The 22,677-nt window shown below is 32.5% G+C and overlaps 2 protein-coding genes across 7 annotated transcripts in view; both read right to left on the reverse strand.

The window, feature by feature from the left end:
• LOC127277890 (protein sickie) overlaps positions 1-22,677 on the reverse strand; it is a 157,317-nt gene that overhangs the window by 40,880 nt on the left and 93,760 nt on the right. For all 5 annotated transcript variants that reach the window (XM_051299314.1, XM_051299311.1, XM_051299312.1 and 2 more), the window contains 7 exons: positions 12,845-13,088; positions 4,469-4,813; positions 4,040-4,264; positions 3,356-3,773; positions 2,712-2,853; positions 951-1,189; positions 530-681 (listed from right to left, as the gene is read on the reverse strand). In XM_051299314.1, coding sequence (XP_051155271.1) covers positions 530-681; positions 951-1,189; positions 2,712-2,853; positions 3,356-3,773; positions 4,040-4,264; positions 4,469-4,813; positions 12,845-13,088 — 1,765 coding nt within the window. The remainder of the gene's footprint in view (positions 1-529; positions 682-950; positions 1,190-2,711; positions 2,854-3,355; positions 3,774-4,039; positions 4,265-4,468; positions 4,814-12,844; positions 13,089-22,677) is intronic.
• On the reverse strand, positions 18,557-21,092 carry LOC127277901 (uncharacterized). Of its 2 annotated transcripts, none has more exons than XM_051299346.1 (2): positions 21,012-21,092; positions 18,557-19,784 (listed from the first exon to the last, which is right to left on the reverse strand). In XM_051299346.1, exon 2 carries the CDS (start codon positions 19,715-19,717, stop codon positions 18,695-18,697), a length of 1,023 nt encoding a protein of 340 aa, XP_051155303.1. In that variant the 5' UTR covers positions 19,718-19,784; positions 21,012-21,092; the 3' UTR covers positions 18,557-18,694. The 2 variants fall into 2 exon arrangements, with proteins under 2 accessions (XP_051155303.1, XP_051155302.1); XM_051299345.1 differs by lacking the exon at positions 21,012-21,092 and adding an exon at positions 20,436-20,699.

Consider the following 22,677-nt stretch of genomic DNA (forward strand, 5'->3'; position numbering starts at 1 on the left):
AGAGATCCTGTACAATCACACACACACGACGCTATTGAATTGTAAACTAGTTAACAATAGACAAACATGATACTCTTCCTGTAGAAAAAAATTTTCAGGAATACGAGAAGCTGATTCTCGATATGTACTTGGATTCGCCCACGCTGCTATGCGTCTGCAGCTTATCATTTATCATCGAATCGACCTTTTATGCCGGATGTATTGCAGACTATTGTGTAAATCGTTTAACCCCCTATGACTTTTCAAACTCATGCGTAAAATACTCGCATTTTTTGTCCGAATTGAGCTTAAACACACGACTCAGCAAATTGATTTATCGCTGTAATTACAAATTTCAGTAGAAAAAAATTAGACTTTCGTCAATTAATTTCTTCACAATTTTTTTCTCAGGAAATATTTCACAATTAAATTTCTCTATTTGAGAAACCGAGTAATGGGGATCTTTCAAATACTGCAGACGTTCAGTTGAAGAGTTTACAGTAGTTAAAAGAGGAAGGGGATGAGAAAAAACCAACAAATAGGTACTCACATTCGTTGAGAGTTGGCTTGTCAGTGAATGAACTTTTTCCTGGGCATCCAGCAATTCACGACGCAGTTTCCTCAATTCGTGCGCTTGTTTTTCCTCAGCTGAACTGTAGAGGCTGCTTGCGGTTGATACCAACGAAACTGAAGATCCGTGAACTGCAACAAAAATTAATTACTTTTGCTTTATTATATTTCAAAGATACTTTACATTTATTTCCAATTTATTCTTTGGATTTTAACCAGTAATTGAAATCAACGAGCCTTGGATCGACTTTAGGGCGCAAAAAATTTGTTTTAATCAATTTATATTAGAAGAAAAGTGAAAAAAGTAGATTTTTTAAATTTTACTTAGATAAAATTGTTATTAAAGAATTAAAAAGTGAAAAGAGATAATTTTTTTTATTGAAAGGAAAGAAACTTGTTACTTTCGTCATCTTTATGAACATGTTGATAAAGATTTGGAGGTTGTCTGGAAGCGTGAGCCGGTGTCGGGGATGTCGGTTGGGACCAATGTTGACCTGGACACCCAGCAGTGCCGACGGGAACGCTATAATAAGGCTCCACACTGACACCCATTCCAATGCCCACTTCCTCACCCACAGAAGATGATGTTCCACTTCCTCGAGCTAACATTGAAGGATACATTTTCTCGCTCTTTGTCGATCTGTCAAAACAATATTCTCGTATGTATGTTAAAAAATTACAATTATTCATTTCTTTGCAGATTTAATTTTTCTTAATTATTTTCCCACAATAAAAATTTAATCTACCATTAAGGACGTTCTTAATATCCGCTGGAAGAACAGATACCAATTTTCAAGGAAAAAATTTGATAATTACAAAAGTTATTTATTTATACATTTTGCATATGATCAAAAATTTCTTCATATCCCTTTCATACAAATTTTTAAAAATAATCCAATTTAAATGAATAATGTCTTATTTTAAAAAATAATCGAATAAATTAATCAACAAAAAATGAAATAAAATCCTGCATATCATTTAAATTACATATATATGTATAGTAAAATTTCTGATTGTTTCGCATTTACAGTGTAAAAATTTTAATAAACATTTTTCAGGGCATAAAATCTCTTTATTATCGAACACTATTCAGGTTGCGTACACTGGAAACAAGCCATTGCAACTTTTTCAAATAATCATCCATTATTGACTCGCCTATAACGAAATGAATGGTCCTCTACTGCAATGCAATGGTAAATACGATTTCAATATAGGTATGTATTGCTTGCGTACTTCACTATTCTTCCAATTTAGTAAAAAACTTGAATTATTTTCCAGCAAATTTCATAAACATTCATCACTTGAATAACTTTCCAAAATAAATGATAATTTTTTTAAAAGTTTGATCGTGAAATTAATGTGAAATGAACGTAAAAAGAGTTAATTCAATTAATTTATAATTATTTTTGTCAATCCCCTCTTTTTTAATCCCGAGAAGAAAGCACTATAAAAAAGCTGGTTTGTTTGGTCTTTTTAAAAAATAAAAAGAACGGCCTCAAATTTAATTTAAGAATTTTCAAAATACAAAGTAGGAAAATGTTGAAAATAGATACAACAGATAACAAAATGAAATATGAATGAAAAGAGATAGTTTAAATTGTGACTTTATAAAAATTTTCAGGAATAATAATCTACCATTCTCTACTAGAACAATTAAAAACTTTCACATCTCTTTTCTAAAATAGTTACTAGTAGTTTAAAATAAACTATTTTGTTTGTTCCATATTTCTCATTCAATTAGTAATGAATACTTTTTGAATCTACTTGTGATGAAAAGCTTTCGCCTCTCATCCTATTCAGTGAAAATGTTCCTAGAAACTCATCTGTCAAGTATCGACTTGTCAGTGAAGAGGCTCTTGGTCTAGTTTATGGTTTAATTTGCCGTTGACCAATAATAATATTACCGAGAATGTTGAGAGAATATGCGAGAGAAGTTCTGAAGCCAGAAGGTTCACGGATAAGAGGAGAGTGTGTTCATAATTGTTTCATCCGGAAGAGATACTCTATAACTACATATACGCGATAATTACAGTTGCTGACTTGTCGAGTGTCTAACAAGTTCGAATTACATTAATGTGCTGATGCTTTCAATTCGTATTTTGCAGACTGATATATACCATATATGTTGAGGAATTTTGAGAAAAGTTAGACGCTACACTCACCTGATGGAATTACTCCTATTGAGTCGTGGTGGAGCTGGAGATCCCGTCGAGTCTCTTTGGTGCATCAAAAGTCGAGCGTGTGTTAAACTTGCTCTATGAGATCCTAATGATTCGACGCTGTCAGCTTCGCATAGTCCCATTCCTAAAAAAAAGTACAGAAAAATGTATAAATTGGATTTAATTAGAATATTAAATAGAAAAAATACGTTAGTGTAGGTAATTAAAAATTGTGTATTACGGAAATTTTGCAAAATATAAATTCTGTTAAATAGAAATTATATTAAAATATAATTAGATCAACTAGAAATTCTGTTTTACAAAAATTTGACTAAATAAAAATTCTTTTAATTATGAATTCAGTTAAATAGAAATTCAATTCAGTATAAAATCTTTAGCCGCAATTTTCTAACAAGCACAAATTGCAAGGTGTCAACAGCTAGCTAGAAGCATCAATTTGCTGAGAAGCTCACAGACCCCTAAACAGATCAATCACGCACGCGAAGACCTTGAAGGCTGAAATCGAAAGTGACGTAATTCTACAATACCGTCTAACAATCTAAAAAGAAAACTTAAGAGTTTAATTTTCTCCGAATCCTTATACACCCTCTTATTAGCGTCACGTAAAGTCTGTCGACCTTTCTTACCTTGAGATCGACCACTCGGTGTATAGGTGTTGCTGTGCCTCATCCAGGAAGTCGCATAAGGACTGCTTGGGCTTCCGTAGTAGCCTTGGAGGTCTGGTGCCGCGTAAGTGCTGCATGTGTCGCTGAGACTTCCATCCGATGGCTTGAGAACACGCGGTGAGAATGACGACGACGTTGGCCCGCCACCGTTGCCCCGTTCTCGATGATGAGCTGCCGCAAAGAAAGCTGTAAACTCCGGACTTCCGGGTTTCGGAAGACTTTGTGAACCCAACATTAGTCGATCGCGGACAGATTGTGAGAGCTGACTAGCACTTGCTCCAGTGAGGCTGTAGCTTTTGTAGTGATGGCCTTGACTTGAACTCGTAGAATTAGCCTGTAATTCGGTTGTGCAGGTTTGCGTGCCACCAGATACTTTTACCTAAAATCATTTCCATTCAAGTTTACATTGAAATCACTGTTTATTTCAATTTTATTCAAATGAGACTAAAGATTAAATTAATTGATTTATTGAATTAAGTTAGGGCCACAGTTGCCAGTGACCGTATCTAAAAGCACCTGCTTTTATTATAAGAAAATGCGCATTCAGAATCCAATTCTATTGCAAGTTTATAAGACTCTTTGATTTAAATTATTGCAGCCCTGCATTAAGCATCATTGCAGAATTTTAAATATCTAAACAAATACCTTTGTCCTTGGTACCGCGCTGACTTGTGCTGTTCGTGTGGTGTCTTTTGAACCATTTTGAACTCCATTTGGACTCGGACTCGTACCCGCACTGTGTCTTTTTACGTAACCAAAACTTTGAGGGACTCCTCGTACTTTGCTACTTCCGGTTGAAGTTCCTGATGACACTTTTTGAGGTTTTTCTCCATTCGCGTATTCGGCCATTGTCTGTTTTCGATGTTTTTCCTGGAAGAGAAAATTTAACTTTGAAATTCAAATCTTAAGATAATACAATAATTCATTCTATTATTGATTTAGTTGAAAATTGCATTCAAATACAATAATTATGTTTTATATTTTATTTATTTATAATAATAATAGAATTTTTGGAGAAAAACAAAGGATTGAAAACAGATTTGTTTATTTAGTAAATAAAAAATTACAACTTACTTGTGATCGCCTGGAGAGACTAGGACTTGGGGGAGCACCCTCCTTGTCTCTGTCTCTGGCTGCACCTGCCTCGATATACTTTTTCCATTGTTGACTGTTGGAAATACTGTTGGAATTATTTTGCTGTTGCTGTTGTTGTTGCTGCTGCTGTTGCTGTTGCTGTTTGAAAGCAGAGTTTTCAGTTTGCTGAGAACTATCTGACTTTTTGACGTGGGAATGATGACTACTACCAGGGTGCCTCGAACTTACCACCCGGTAGACAAGGTTGTTACCCTGTTGTACCCCTTGGGGGGTGGCCAAGCCACTGCCACCCCCCACGACCACGCTACCACCTCCTGGCACCCTCTATAACATATGTATGTCAAGTGTTATAAATAACAACAAACTCCCTCGCACATAAATTTCAATTTATATTTCTCATTTTTCAAATCTTTAATTTTCTGCCGTGTCAGTTAAATTTTCTTGATAAATATTAAAAATTTTAAATTTCCTTCAAATTTTTTTTTAAATTTTCTGACAACAATAATTCAATCTTAGAGTTTTTAATTGAAACTTTTTAAAATAATTGTATTGCGATTTTAGATAACATTTTTTGAATGCACCATTGAATTTTCAAAGATTTACAATTCATATTTTTGAAAATTGAAAAAAATAATTTTTTAAATTTTTTGTTGTAAATAACAAAATATTTGCAAATTTCTTGAAATTGTTTGTAAATATTGATTTCAGCGATTGAAACTTATGGCTTCAACCTAACTCTGAGTTATATTATTGTCAGCTGTTTTTCAGTACGTTTCCTGTGTCAACAGGTGTTGGAAGTTCTAAACCACTTGATATAAATGCATTGTATGATAAGAATTATTGTATTTAAAATGAAAATAATTTATAAAGGAAAATATATTTTCAACTATTTATTAAGTTTAATATTCCGTATTATTTATTTAACAGAATGTTTTCATTTCTACACTAAATAAAATAAAAATAAAATAAATGTAATAATAATAATAATGATTAACATTGAAAGTGTTCAACTATTTCTTGACAAGTTTTATTTGCAATAAATGTTACTGCATATTAAATTTAATATCGATTTCTCAAAGAGTCTTAACTGATGTCTGAACTGCTGAATATTTTATTACCACGTAAATCATGACGTATAAGTTGAAAATGTATGCATTTGACTATCTAAGACTGCTTTACATCCGCGTTAAATAGCTCTTGTTACTTTGAAAGAATATATGTAAATTTATGTTTATTAATTAAAATTGAATATTTTAAAAATGTTTGTGATAGCACTTTTATTTGTAAAATTTTATTTTTATTCTTTAATTATTAATTTGCTTAACTATTTATTTTATAATTTTATTATTTCTTTAATATTTATTTTTTTCAATAAAATATAACTAAAATTTAATTAATCTTCCATCTTTATCGATGGATAAATTATGGCTAATTAAAAAAAGAAATTTCTCCAATAATAAGATAATCACACAGTTACATATCAACAACTCGTTATGCAACTTATGAATTTGAACGACTCTTGTTTTAATTCAAGCATCCATAATATACCGTATATACATATATAATGACAAAAGGAGACGATTTTAGCGTGTAAAAGTTTTCAAGTTTTCGAGCTTTCGCATTAATTAGTGTCTGGTGACCTCGGTCAAGGACTTTTGGAGAGGTCAACTCGACGATATCGATTCTCGAATTTTATACGCGCGGGAGATGTAGCAACACGCCAGGAACCCCATAAGGCATGATTCAGAGGGTGCGCACGGTATTTCGAATAAGGGGAGGGTGTGGTAATTCCACTTCCCTATATCTTTTCTTGTCTATCATGCTTATCTATCTCCCTGAGTTTTCCTATACATATATGTGTGTGTATGTATATGTGCCGTGTGAACTCCTGCTGCTGGCCTTAGTTGAGAATGATTCATGGGGGTAGGAATAGGAAGCTACCAGCTCATGTCCGCTCAGCTTTTAACTTCTGTAGTAAAATGTTCCTCATAGCAATAGAAACTAAAACAAAGACTCCCCATAGACCTATACCTTTCACTTTTTTCGTTTTTATATAACGTTTCCTTCGTATTGCCACCATGTTCCACATTAACCAACCATCTTTACTATTCGATGCACATGAGATTAAAACAATAGATAACTTAATCAAAAATCGAACCAAATTTTGGTAGTACCAAAATCAAAAGCTGATTGAGATAACCAAACTTTTGTTGATGTAACAATAAACGTTGGTTCTGTTAATTCAAACCTTTTTTCTAAGTGTGATAAATTGTTAAAAAATTCTAAATTTTGAAACTTACAAAAAGTGTAAGACCATGAAGAAAGAAATCTATTTTATATTGCTAGAACAATAAAATAAAATTGAAAAATTTGTAGAAATTAATAAATAAATTATAAAAACCTACAAAAATGGCAATTTCTATTAGAAAATCTCAATTTCGGTATAACTCACCATCCGAATTTATGCGATTTTCCTTACGAGTGAAAAAATAAGTTTATTTTTATTAACAGGAATCCATCACTTATTTATTTATTTTTTTTTTGAGAGGGGAGAGCGCGAATGAAAGTATAAAATTTATTCGCGTTGAAAGTGACCTGTCCTGAGGATATCCCGTAATTCATGTATCAATCTTTTACAGGCATGCAGTATTCCTGGTTTATTGACCATTTGAACGTGTCTCGCGTGTCAAAAGTTCCGAGAAAATTCAACAGGAAGAAGGAAGTCGACCTTGCTCTGTGAGTGCCAAGAGCACGAGATCCTGAATTTTTTACCACAAAAAATCCTTGCTTTCTGCAATTCAATTTACGTGATTTCTGAATTCGCGAAACTTGTTTGGGTCTTTCAGTTCTCGTTGACAATTGTATTGAGTTACAATCCCTTCAAAAGTATGTATATAGTCTTTTTTTTGAGTCCGTAACTTTTGCTTATAAAATAATATATAAAATTACTTTTATCACAGAAAATAACACAACAAAAAACTAATTCATATAAAACGCAAAAGATAATTTTTCCTTCATGCAAAAAAATCTTTATCTAGAACAGCGATATGTTTCACTAAAACAGCGAAAGTTTTCGCTATTCTAGAGAAATATATAGCTATTCCAGAGAAAATTATCGCTGTTCCAGGCGAAGATTTTACAGAAAAATATACCTAATTTCTAAAAAAAAATTTTCAATATATCTTAAATAATTGTTTTTCGATTATCCTCCAACTAAAAATTATTATAACAAACTAATTGTATAACAATATGCGCTTGAATAAAAAATCTTGCTAAAATTCTAGCTAAAATAAAAAACTACAATAAAACACACATAAATTGTCTATTTTTGAAATCACTAATTTTTTGAATAACTAAAACAAAGTGGTTAAAAAATATTTAGGTCACTTTGGTAAACACGGACCAACACAAAGTTGAAGGGTAACGTAATTTGGATCGGACAAAAATAAGGGGCAGTAACCCCAGGTGTCCAGGATGCGTATACGCAATGCTCGAATGCGAAACACAAACTGCCGGTGTTAGTAAGCGATCCATTGCTCGTTGGTCATAATGCCCCACCTACACCAACCACCGCCGAATGCACCTATCAATACCGAGTGTCATAAAAAAAGAACGTTTTACGACCCTCCCTTCTATGGACTATAGTCTCAAGCGTTTTTACGATCCTCATTTGTAAGCAATATATTTCGCATCTTCCTTTTTCGTCTCCGTTACTACTTAACATGTTAAAAAATAAAGGTCACACTTATTGAGTTCCAGGTCATATGTGACAGTCCCCGAGAGAAGGGACCTTAGCTCACCAGAGGTCAATATTGAGTTTTATATGGTAAATGATAGATTTTGAATTGCTTTTTCACATGCAAAATTTAAAAACTGATTAGGATAATTGCTTTTGACACAATAACATTTTGAAGATGGGTATGTCAAGCGCATTTCGAGGCGGATTGTGGCACTCAAGAAATCAGCCCCACTACTTTACTTACACAACTATACTCTCGCGTACGTGAGCTTCGCGTACGTGAGACCCGAAGATACACGAAGTAGACGAAGCTCACGTATACAGAAACACAACGTTGTGTTAGTGTGGTGGGGGAACTTTTCAGAAGTTCCGCCCCACTCTTCGAGTTCCGCGTTTCTGCTTCTTCTTCAAACGCTTGCCCTGTGAAATTCGTTTTGGTGAGCTAAGGTCCCTTCTCTCGGGGACTGTCACATATTATTACTTTACTTATTTCTACAATAACTTTTTCATTTCCTATTTATCCAAAATTTCCAGGTGAGTGGAATTTCACTTGGAATTCTTAACTGCCATGAAAATTTGAGCGTCAATTTTACAATCAAACCAATCTCAATACTCAATGTACTTATATGCACTTATATATTGTTATAAGAAAATGTTAAGAAAGTAATTGTCATTTGATAGAAATTCATAGTGAGTGGAAATAATGTGGAAAAATGAATAAAAATTACTGTTGAATTTTGCATTTTTTTGTGTTAAGAAATTACCGAATAAAATAAAAACTTGGAATTTCCTTGATCTTGATCCAAGGATTAAGTTAGTTCAGGAGACGCCGACAAACGACGTCCCCGGAATCTCCTTATTCTTCGTCTATATGTATATACGTGCAGAGTCTGGAAGAGTGAAGAAGTTAAAGATTAGAAACGTAGTGGTCTTGAGTTATACTGTAGGGTCACGGCAGGTCGTCCAATGGAATCAATATCACGGTAAAATAATAACGGTGTGCGTAGTTACTGCGAGCCAGAGCCTATATATTCAACACAAGACAGAACTTGAGCGGCTTTGCTTTTCAGAGTGCCATTACATTACCCTATCGTGCTCCGTAATCCGCTCGTTGGTAATCCTTCAGCTAAACGCGGATCTATAGTGCATACTTTCCGCCAACAACCTTGCAAATTCGTAATCGCTATGCCGAGTGGGATTTCGAATCTTTGATCCAAAAAGATAAGCGACATTCTCTTCTGCTTTGCATTTTTCGGCCTCTATACTTCAAAAAGAAACAATGCACTCTGTTGAACAAACATTTTGATAAACTTTTATCATAAAAAGCTCTTCTAATTTCTACGGTAACAATATTTTTATTTTTAGACCGGGAGCTCTGAATCTTAATTATAATTTTGACATAAAGATAAAAAAAATTTCAATGTAATCAACTATTATAGACTTAATTTTTATACTCTTAAAAATTTATTGTTTGAAAAATATTAACTAAAAATCAGAAAGCTAATAAAATTCAATTGGGCTTTAAATTACAGAAAAGTATAAAATTTAAAAAATGTCGGTCCTCAAAACCTTTAAGGCGGTTGTTATAAGAGATATAAAAACTAATGGACGCTTGACAAGATCCCTGAGCGTTCGTCCGATTTTGCTATTTTATTTTCCTTTTCCTATTTCAGCAACGACGGGGAAATACAATATAGAAATTGCTAGGAACTCTGGACGTAAAAAGTAAAGAGACTATAAGCGAGAGGAATTGAACGACAATAACCTTCGTCATCGGTCTTTCTCGGTTACTCAATATAGGATCGTCTTGCTGGACGTTCTTCTAAAGAGAGTCGAGGATTCTTATGAGCTTCATGTCGAGGCACTATAAGAGCTTTTACGATTACGGACGATCAACCTTTGAACTTAAAAGCACAAGTACACGTCTATAGCAGTACGTGAATAGTCAGTTATACTGAAAGGGGTCAAAATGTTGCTCCGGCTACATTATCCGACCGACTTATCTCTGATGACGGCAGAGGCCCTAAAAAGATGAGAAAATAGACGATGATTAATCGATATAGCCAATTCACTACAAATTCAATGAAATTCGCAATTTTCTTTCACAAAGAAGAAAAGTTTACTGAAAAGTAGATCAAGTTACCGTTGAAATCAATTGAGCGTCAATTAAACTGTAATTGACAATAGAATTAAATTATAATTGAACTAAGATATAAAATATTTTTCTTTACTGAGATATCGAAAAAAGCTATTGAGAAATATCACTGAAAGAGAATTTTCCACATTTCAAAGGAATATTTTTTCAGCATAAAGTTTGAATTTTATTTGCAGCGAGATAGTATAATGTATAAGCTCTGCATAAAACGAGATCTGCAGTTTTATTAATAGCATAAAATGCAGTGATATTCCGAGTCGGAAAAATAGGGAAGCAGGCAAAATTGATAAGGCTATGAAAAGAGAAAGATGAGTAAAATGGACACTGCCGACGCAATCTGGAGGTCGTATTATTTCCCTGAAAACAAAAGGGAAGAAAATTAGGAGAGACCATCAGGCAGAAGAAGGGTATATTGAAATGCAGAGAGAATGAACACGAGGAAAAGGAATGAAGAAAGGAACCCCTTAAACAAAACTTTGTATGTGGATTTTATACGTGTGTAGTTGAAAAGGAAGAGTATCTGTTAAGTTTCAAGGCTCGCCAATGAGACCCCTCACGAAATATTAGAGGGCAAAAAATAAAATAAAAAAAACAGCAAAAGTCCCTTCGAATCAAAAATGAAATCCATTCTACAAGAAGTAATTTACTAATGAATACTGCACTAGTATACTAACAGGATGTTTAAAAACAACGAACCGCCAAACTTTTCTGAAATAAATTTTTTTCAAACGTTTTTTTTACCTTTCGTTGTATAGAAAACTGGATTTTAATTAAAAAAATTTTTATAACAAAAGTTTCGAAACGAAAAATAAAAATATGTTACAGAATTCTCTGGAACTAATAACGAGATTTTATTTTAAACATTTGAAATTAAAAGGAGATACAATAGAAGAGAAGGACATTGCTAAAAGTAATTCAAGTCATGATTCAAAAAGCATTCACAGACAAACATTTATTGAAACTTGTAAAAACACAAGAGTTGTTCTTTTCTAATTTGTTATTATTTTTCTACGTTTTTTATATATTATTTTGTATTTTTAATTTTAATTTTTTTGTATAATTGTCTTTAATTTTTTGTTATTAAACTAAACTAAGAAAAGACAATCAATGTTATAGGTTAATGCAATGTCGTAACTAACAATTGATTTACGGAGCGCTGACTTAAAAGATGACAATGATATCTCGAAAAAATCAAGTTTATCGTTTATTACTAAACGCATTTGCCTCTTTACATATATTCTATTGAGAACAGAGTTCTTACCATAGTTTGTCCTATGTTGGAGTAATTTGAATAAATTTGATCTACGGGCGACTTTAAAGGCAGAAAAAGTTAATTTTCTCTAAAATAAAGTGTCACTCAATGATTCCGTGTATAATCTCATATCTAAAAACAGTAGTAAGTCTGCTATAGAAATCTAATTATTAAAGTGGGCATCTTAAATTGATGCCTTAAGTTGTTATAATTATGACAGTAAAAAAATTGTTGAACGATAAAACGCAAATTAGTGGACGAATTCATGCTAATCTGCGTTTTTAGATGGACGAAATATTTTTTTAATGTAAAATTTTCATCGGAGTTTAAAATTTAGATTTTAATTTTTTTAATGACTGTCATTTTTTGGATCCGTATCCATACGATTTGATACTTAATAAATTAAGAAATCACGTGGAGAAGTCACAAAGTGAATGACAATCAATTGAAATGAAAGTACTCGTGAGAACAGAAGAAAAATTTTAATGGATTGGTACAGTTGAATAGAAAAGTATCGATTTCAAAGAGAAGCTGAATTGACACTCGGCTTTGATTAAAAGAGACTATATCTGACCAATGGCACCTGGTACAATTATAAACTCTCTCTCTCTCTCTCTACCCCTTCAATGGAAAATGAAAAGAGAATACAAAACCGACAGTTGCCATTTAACGCAGCTGACACAATAATACTTTTGATTTTGCAACCGTGGACTACTGTTTTTTGTTGCAATGCAAAATAGTAATTGTCACCATGCGCACCAGTTGCGTGTCGAGCGATCGTTTGAACGGGTTTAATTACCATTATAATTTATTGAGACTTTATCAACGAGCGTAAAATCTATCCAACTATCACATTGGAGCGAACTTTCGAGGGTCGTTACTTGCTGATGCAACGAGCGCACTGGGTTTGAGTCTATCAGCCATAGGTATTTGTTCCCTGCACATGATTGCACTGTATCTCTGTTTAGTTAATCCCAGAGATTAATCAACTAAAAAAAAGCTCAACTTTCCCTATTAATTACAAGATCTTTATCGAAGACCGTAAATTAACCCGTAAGGTGTAGAACTCGGATAAAAATTAAATAAATAAAAATAAATTTTTTGAAATTATTTAAAAATTCTCATATTATTAGAAAAAAACAGAGTAACAAAAATATGTAAAAACCTGGAATTAAAACAATTAGGATAGTTTTTGATGAAATAAATTACCTTGTGGTGAGAGGGGTGTCCAGTGTGATTAGCGGCGGTATGGTTGCTGGCTGGGATAGAGGCCAGGTCCTCGATAGTGAGCTCCGCCAGGGCGTCACTTCCTCCACTGCAACTTCCTAGTAAACCACTCTGGTGCCCAGATCCTTCATCAGATCTAATTCCTGCAGTTGGCCTCTTTTGAACTCTCCTCGAGGTAACAATTTCCTTTACTCCTGTTAATTCTCTCCTCGAGCCACTCACGAATCTGTAACCATATCGACTTTCATTAACTATACTTTATGAAAGCTATGTTGATATTTACTTATTGCTAATTAAATCTCTAAATTCAAAATTTGCGAAAAGGAACATGAGACTCTCTGAAAATAAATTTCTTCAAATGGATTATCATCAGCGTATATGCTGTGATCGTGATTGGCTGAAGCCAACAGCAAAATATTATAGATAAAATTTGAATCCTATTTCTTCAACCCCTTCTCTAAAACGAGAAGTTTCCAAGTTCAAAAATGTGGCGAAAGTGATACTTTTATAAACCTCTCCTAAAAACTGTGGCGAAAGTTAATTGCATGGAAAACTATCTCTCTATTCATTGTACATGCTTTAAGGGTCCTTATTAATATTATTTGAATACTTTTTACGAAATATAATTCTTTATATTATTATTATTATTCAAATACGACACAGTTGTCAATGACCGTATATCGAAAATCAACTGCGCACTTGCGCCACGATAACTCTCTCATTGTCAAGAAAAAGCGCGCTTATATCAAATGAAAATATGAACTGGACATCAGAATCAAATTCATCAATACTAATACTAATAAAAACCGAACTTATTAAGATTAAACGCATATAATATGTGAATATTTTATCTCCAAACTAAACATTTTATCAATATATTATTAATATTATAACAATTAAAAATAAATAATTTTGAAATTTTTAAGTTATTCTTTATAAAATGCATAAAATTTTTAATTAATATTTAACAGATAAATCAAATTTTACACACTAATTTAAAAGTATCAATTTGATATTTTTGGTATCAATTTTTTTTTTTTAAAGATTTTGGTTTAATGAGGACATAACACTGTCAAAAGAAAATTGCAATTTTGGAAAGCCGGTAACTTTAATGGCATTCTGGCCATTGTTACGATCTCATACGTCACTGAAACCGGAGCTTTAATAATTCCATTGCCTCCAGCTAGACACCTATAATAACCATAGGGTTATTAGAGTTTGCCGCAGCATTCAAGAAACTTTATTATAAGAAACGGTTTAAAGCAAAACTCTACTATATGCGCTTCATTTTCTTCCTTTGATGCATCGATCTCGAGTTTAGATATTTTTATTTTAAATATTCATAAAAATAAAAGGACCATCATTCCCAGAGGAAAATTGAAGCTTCATGAGAAATTCATTCATTGAAAGTAGACCAAACTTTCCTTGCTCTCATTATATATTAACATGTATTTGCCCACGTTTCCTACTGATCAAAGCCTTATGAATATGTTATAGATCATTATACATTTTGGTTAGAAAATAAAAATAAAAAAATATGAGAGAGAAAAGATGAGAATACAAAGAAGGAAATAAAAGTTTCAAGATGAGTTATATAAGGAAAAAAAGATAATAAATTGGGTTCTATATTCTTCGAAAAGCAGAATAGTTTCAAGATAGTTATAAAACAAAGGAAAATGAGAAAAGCTATAGGGGCCAAGAGTAAAAGGAAATTAGTTAAAGACCTCCATTGTAAAGTGAACCATTGCTTGTGTTAATTCAAAAGCAAACTTCCCCGAGGGTGTTAAAATGCTGAGGGGAGAAGATTATGGTTTAGAGATTGTTCTATTAGCTAAATTAGATCATTAGCCCATTCTGCATTTCATAAAAATCACAAACTCTCGTACTTCCTTATTTTGCTGTAATTTTTCAATTTATTACATTCACTTTGTATTTTCTTAGTTTAGTATTAAATCTTTAGTACATCTTGTACGAAAGGGCATTTTAACGTTGTAAGTCTGTTTATTATGTAAAATAAAAAATAAAAAAAAATTGTATTGTGATATTTAACTGTTTTAAATTTAAAACAAAAAATTTTTAATGTTTCTGTTTTTTAAATGTTTTTTCTTTTTTTAGGACAGTGTTTTCTATCAGCTTTAAATGAAAAAAAGTGACAAACTCTCGACGTTAATCAAATGAAAGCTAAATGAGGATCGGAATAAATTCATCTCCATTTATCCAGACCAGCATCGAACCGATTAAATAAAAGTAAGCGGGTCTGATAAACAGTTGCATTTTATCGAAGCGAGTAGACTCGGAAATTAGTTTTGACGAATCGATTGCGACTGACAATAATATGTGGGGTCTCTAAATTACGTGTGTCACAGCGTGAAATAAACATTCATCATTCAATTATATATCTTTAATATTTATCTTTTTTGTAAAAGTCTCCACACCTGTGAGAATAATAAAATATTTTTAAATAAACAAGAATTATAATCTATACTATTTGAGCCTCCCAATTCTATAACTCGCCCGACGCTCGGACGGACGCTCGATTGGTAGTCGGGTAGCAGCGAGCGTCAATGGCTCTCCCGCTGCTACCCGACTACCATTAGAGCGTTCGTCCGAGCGTCGGGCGAATTATAGAATATTGAAAGGCTCATTTATACTATTTTATAGAATATCGAACTATTCATTCAACATTATTTATTTATTTATGAAATATTAATTAAATATTTATTGAATCAAATAATTTTTATTTGAATTAAATAAATCGTATTTGGACCAATAATTTCTATATTTGAAACAAATACAATGGGGTAGTTATTTAATACATAATTTATTTATTAATTTAATATTTATTTGATAATAGTCAAGTAACCGATTATTTGAATCAAATAAATTTTTTTTTTCAGTGTGAGATTGCTGCTTAGATCATTATGGAAATATTAGATAAAATAATAAAATTTAAAGTGAGAAAAACCCCATTCACAAAAGAATAGTAAATGAAAAAAATTAATTAAAAAAGAAATTCTTATTAAAAACGCCAATAAGATATTTCTCAGGGTGTAAAACGTACAATCCAGATAAAAAAAAAGAAATTTGAAATTCCACATTAAAAAATGAATAATTAATCCAATTATTCATTTCTGACTCGGATTGGGAAGCAAATACTCCCGGTTATCCAAATAATTTGAAAGGGTTAAAGACTTTTAGGGTCGAGGTGACAAGACTCCGTATGTTATACCGGAAATCACGTATAGGATATCAAATGAAATTTACCTTTATTCTTGTCAGTTTGAAGGAACCTTTCTTCGATTTTGTCACAAGTCACTCTATACATACAAATGTTTCACGCACTGGCACTCGGCACATACACGCATACAATGAGAAAAGACGACAAGCCCTTTTTCGTTTACGCACAGATCGCGGTAAAAAAATTGTGTAAAAAAACTTAACGTCGTCATCGCTAATTGACCTGCAAACTTTGACTCGTAGTCTTGAAGACTATGTGAATCCGTCGGTTCACCCCCGGAGAACTATCGGCAAACACCGACTTTCCGTTGGTTTTGGTTCTCGTTCGACGAGACACCACCCCCGCCCACCTACTCTAGAAAGAGCGAGCATCCCTTGCCCGGCACATTCTGCTATTGCTACCCCTCTACAAACTACGATGCCTTAAAAACCACCCTTCCTATTTTGCCGGATGTCGCCAGCAGGTCGCAGCACTCCCGGTGCCGGCGGATCGATCCAAATGACGTCACGGTTGCCTGCAACACGCAGGCTTCAAAGTCGAGCCAAGACTCCGAAAACACCCCCAGGATCGTACCAAACGAAGAGGGTTGTTAATTCAGTTCTTTAGGTCACCCGGTATTAGGGTGACTGCGTAAAGAATTTCATTTTCTTGATGAAAAAAAATCGCACCCTTTTTCTCTCTTGTCCCCAATATGTCCAACGATTTTCTGCGCCAAGAAAATGTTCATATTTTTTGCAAATAAAATTGAATTTCGGCTTTAACACTGTTGCAGTTTCACCAACAAAGGCGAAAAATTTATTTCTCTTATCAGAAAGAGATTGTAAAATCAAATCTATAAAATAACAAAGAATTTTTTCTATTTTTGTCTTTTTTCAAATTCCCCTTGATCAACATTATTAATATGAACAAAGAACAAAAAAAACTCTTTGAATACACAGTTTCTTGATGCCGTAAATACGATCAACTCATGCAACGTTTTGATCCGATATAAGGTATATTGGGATCATTTTTTGATACCTAAATTGGTATCAAAGTACCGGGATATACGAATAATTTTACTGTAAACTACCGTAATTTTGCCGCCCCTTTAAGGGTAAGATACGCATGCATATATGAATGCAAAGTCATCTATAAGTTCATCATAATCAATTGATTTTATTTTAGATTTAAATCGATATAAGCGATAATGAAGATCTTTGATAATTTTCAACTCTTTTCATATACAAGAAAAGTTTCTTCCTCCTGAACAGACTTAGAAGACTGAATATCTTTTCAAAACTGAAAAAAATTGAAATAACATTCTACATTATAGGAGATATTGAGATGTTAAATGAACGACTCTAATTAATGTAAATTTTTGAGAGGATTCTTTTTACGTCCCTGAAAGGAAACCTGCGGATCAACCACCTTCTAATCCTCGATTCCTTCCTCGAACTGGCTCCATCTGACACCCTTCCTTGTTATTACGTCTACTACAACAAACGCGTAACGTTATCGACTTTTCAAAACATGAAAATTAAATACATTATATTGAATTTGGAAATTAAATTACCTACTTTCAATTACTTGACCATAATAAATCTTTTTATTGTCGAATCCTTTTTCAGGCGGAAAGAGAAAATAACAAATTTTAACAAAATGAATATTTAATTATATTAAGCAGAAATTTTATTAAAGATGTTTCATGAAAATCCTTAATCTCTGTTAACTGAAAAATCGGTAATCTATAGAGAAACTGATATAAACAGTCTGCTAAGTATATTTTCTTACAATCGATATTAAAATTAAGTTTAATTTTTATGAAACACATACATTTATTTTTAAACAGATAGAATAGTACATTGCGCTGCTTTTATAAAAGTATAAAATTCGAATTGTACAGTTTAGAAAGTGGAGATAGATATACATATATTTGACAAATCTTCAAATTCCTTTTACTGAATATTGGAAAATCAATTATTTCAAATGAAAGGAAGAAAATGGCAGATTTTCCAGCATCTATCATGTAGCGTTATACCAATCGCCACTAAATAGACTTTATTTCTCAGTTATCACTATTCGGTGCCAAGGCGTCTAGACTCGAAGATGCACATCCGTTCGATAAAGCTAGATTCTCTTTTTTGCCAACGAGAACTATTATTCGGGAAGAAGTATTCTGTAACCTTTTATACAAAAGCGATTTTTCGAACTTTTAAGCTTAAGGCATAATGGCATAAAGGCATGACAAAAGACCTTGCTTATCATTCTGCAGGTTTTCACAATTTTGTTTGATAATTTGAGAAACGTTTCTGTTATTGTTATACACATTCAACGTTTCAAGGTATGTATTATTTTTAGGTCGACATATTACAGATTATTCTGGAAAATGATCATATTTTGAAAAATATTCAGATAGAGTTGTTTGGATTTAAACAAATTAGGTATAGCTATCTCAGAAGTTTAAAGAAAGATACAAATTATTTATAAAATATTCATTGATGAAAATATACATTTTCCAAATTACAAAACTTGAAAAAAACAACAATGACAACTCAAAAGATCGCGAATTTGTGGGTTTAATTTAATATTTACTTGAGTTATGAATGCATAAATTATCAACTACTTTGTATTAAATTTTTACGCAAATATTTAAACACTTTTTGAACAAACTCCCTCAGTGGCGACTGAGCCTCAATAAATGATTCGCAGCATCTAAATTCTCCTGATCGCGAGACGTCAGAATCTTCTAAATCAAATCCAAAACGAAGTAATCCACCAACTTCAAGTGAATGATCATCGACAAATCGTGTACTCCATACTTTATACATTGTAATATTTTGATCGAAATTAAGAAACTTAGAAGTAACCAATTGTGCTGCTGTTCCCTTTGCCTCATGGTAATCCACTTCAGCGAAAGCATTCAGAAGCTTCTCATTGATCCTATCAATAAAATTAAAGTATCGATTGTTCAGTTCCTTAAAATCAGATACGACATTCCGAGGTGGTTCGATGAATAGGATACCAATCCAGTTGAAGTTGTTTGGATTTTCAATAAACTCTTTTGTTAATGAAAATCCACTGTCTTTTGGCTCAATAATTCCCTTCTCGATTGCACCAGATTTATTAAGAATGCGCACCCACTGATTGGCTCCAGTTAGAGAATTTCCTTCCGGCAACGATATAACATTAGACGGTAAAATCGTCAGTCCCGCTCTCTCTGCATATTTCGATATATTTTCGTATTTGAGGTCAATGAGCTCTGGTACAATTGTTTGGCCTTGGATATCAACCTTACCAATTTGATCGATGTAGAACGATAAAGGAAACAACGACACTGGAAGGGAATCTTTTGTTCTTTCCACTCTGTAGTCAAGTTCACCATCAAATGTGTTATAAGCACTGGATTTTGTCGCTATTCTCACTTTTGCTTCTATTTGAAGAACGGTTACAATGATTAATGTACTCAAGTCGGTAACTTCCATTGCAACTTTGCAATGATCCCTGAGCTCAGCTATTAAAGTTTTACATATGTCGATTAAATAAACCGTTGAGACGGGAATTTTAACGTGTGGCTTGAAAGTTGAGATTTTTGTATTTCCAAATAAACATTCTGCATTATGCTTCGATTTTATTTGCATTTCTCTTCCGAAACGGTTCGCAAGCCCATTATTGGATGATGAGTTTATAAAAGCATATGAATCTATTCTGAAAATGGAAACAATATTTCTAAATCAATAACTACATTTTTTTCGATTAATCAAAGACTATACTCTTTAACTTTGAAAATTTCATACTAATTTGAATTGGAGAACTAATCCATACTAATTGAAATTAGAAATTTTTATTAATTTAAAATAAATGTGAGCAAATTCAAATTTAGAAAGTACCTACTCGAATACAACGCGATGAAAGATTTTTGAATCGATATATCATTATCATCAATGTCTCAAAGATTAAAGAATAACAAAAAATCAGTTCTAGCAGACGAAATTCTCCTCTGCTAGTTCTGCTAGAACTTATTTTTTATTATTCTTTTATCTTTGAGACATTGATGACATAATTATATAAGAAATTATGTATATTGCATAAATTACTACTTTATTCGAAACAAAAATAGTTATATCATAAATTATTTTTTATATTTTCAGAGAAAACAATTAATTTCTGAAATCTCTCATATAAGCCAATAGAAATTTGAGGCCACGGTGGTAATCGCTCTACTTTCTGTGACTTTACCGACCGGGGTGACGTCACGTTAAGACATCTCTATTCTTTTACACTTTATATACGCATGCCAAAATCAACATTTAATTTCTAAGCTTATAAGTAGCTTCCAATATATAATATATTTTTTACCTTTCTTGCAAGAAACTGGCCATTCTCGAATTCCTCAAAAATGTTTTTAAACACCAATTATCAAAATTAATAACAAAATGGTATATAATATGTACTTTAGAATGAGCATATACGATGACGTATACATACAAATGCAAGTTTTAAAGTGTGTGTAAGAAAAATGGAGCCCTAAACCTAGCCTTGAATCCTTGAAATAATGACACTAGCGCCAAGTGTCATTACCGTGAAAATTTGTAATTAGTCAGTTTTCTCAAATTTAGCACGTTATATATATTCTTTCTAATCTTCATTAAATCAAATTGCTACAGAACTTATTATTATTATCAAAAATTATTATCTATAATGGTTTCAAAGAATTTTATTAAATATATAATTAGTTTTCACACGAATTTTCACTTTTCGAATTAATTAGCATTTCACTGAATTTCTTTAAATTTTTATTTTACATAATTTCTTATATATCCAGTTTTGAATTTAAAAAATTCTTAATGAACCGAATATTAATTTAGCAGAATTCTCCTTCAACAGAATTTTAAGTGATTCGAATTTTTAAATTGTACCAGAATTCCAACTCACCGAATCTTTTTTTGTCGGAATTTTTATTGGATAGAATTCTTAGAAGGTCGAATTTCCATTTGTCAGAAATTGCAAATGTACAAACAAACAATTGAAATTGAAAAAAACAATTGAAAATTTGTTTAAAAAATAATGATATCCATTAAAATTCTTTAAAATGAAAATTCTAACCATTAATTTTCCTTCCCGTCCTTAAGGGGTTAAGGGAAATGCATGCGCCGCGTCCCATTTGCAGAAGTCGAAAAAAATTAGATTAATTTCAATTAAAAGAACTTAGTCGCAAATTTAATGGGCATGTCCAGGAAACCATCTGAATGTCTCCAAGTCAAATGGGATTTAAGAATCGCTTTTTTTTGGTCGTTAATGGATTCCACTGACAATAATACGTAATAGTTGAAATATGCCCGGCCTTGTCTTTATTGTGTGCTCACATTTTATGCAAGGGCTCTTGGAAGAAGCGTAGGGTGACAAAAGAAAGGGGGGTAAGGGGTTCGAAAAGAGGGCAGAGCGAGCGACTATATTGAATTTCCGAAAAGCGCGTCGGGTTTCAAGTGGATGATACGCGGCTTGCTTTTCTCCAATCGAGTTAGGACGCAACGTAAAAGGGGAGTTTTCAACCTCAGCGAAAACAACGCTTTCACCAACTGACGTCGAATATCAAAAACTCTATAAGGGTGATACTGTCTTGCCCATTCAGAGAACGGAAAAGGAAAGATTTCGAATCCTTTTGCTGATCTAATCAGGATTATCTTGCATGACCCACTCGGAAATTCTTATTTCCTCTATTTCTGTCAATAACTTATTTCATATATCGATTCTCTTTTACCAAATCCCTTTAAGTTTGATTAAAGAGAAGACGGAAATACCAATAATCAAAGATATTGTATTTTACCTTTCCATGATTTTATTCGATTTATATGTTAGATTGGAATATATCGCGTTTCTTCAACTGATTGCGAAGAAGATGCAATATTTTTCATACGTATTTTATAAAGAACGGTTTTTAATAACTTTAAATACTTATTTTTAAAACATGTCTGTTTCGTTTTACCCACTTCATTTTAATGCAACTGTAACTTCCCTGTAAAATTACATACTGTAACATTACGAATTTTGTAATTTAACATTACTGTGATATACGGTTATTCTAACGTGATACTTGCCATGGGTTGTATTATAAAAATCATAATATTTCATTAAAAACTTACTACATTTAAAAGTTACACTTTATAAATCTTGAAAATGTTGTCAATTAATGAACAGCAAGAGAAATAAATTTTTTGTTTAAAAAAACTACCTTCGTTGATAGAAATTAATCTAATTATAGTTAATTGAAATTTGGTTCAATATTAACCAAATTAATATTGAAGAAAACAAAAAAACAGCAGCTTTACGTGGTTGAACTAAGATGTCACGTACCTTTGAGTTAATTAAGCGTTCCTGGGGAGGATTTAGTTAATACGAATGAATTAATCCAGGGGGCCATCACGACCAAAGTCAGCTGACAGGTTTGATTAATTGGACGCGCGCATACGATGTGAGTCGACATACGTGGAGAAATCAGCCTCACAAATTTCGTCTAATTAAAGACCGCTTGCGTACCAGAGTTACATCGCAGATTTCGCATTTGGTACAGTAATCCCGAGAAAACCACCATCAGCAAAAT

Source organism: Leptopilina boulardi, unplaced genomic scaffold (assembly GCF_019393585.1).
Source record: "Leptopilina boulardi isolate dan_hultmark-lab unplaced genomic scaffold, ZJU_Lbou_2.1 LbouV2_19, whole genome shotgun sequence".
Classification (NCBI taxonomy): Eukaryota; Metazoa; Arthropoda; class Insecta; order Hymenoptera; family Figitidae; genus Leptopilina; species Leptopilina boulardi.

What these genes read in the sequence shown, in the direction of transcription:
- LOC127277901 (XM_051299345.1), bottom strand. Translation starts at nt 20,458, where the DNA reads ATGGCCAGTTTCTTGCAAGAAAG. An exon ending in GCCAGTTTCTTGCAAGAAAG is followed by an intron (nt 19,785 to 20,435) that starts GTAAAAAATATA and finishes TTCCATTTTCAG; the next exon opens with AATAGATTCATATGCTTTTA.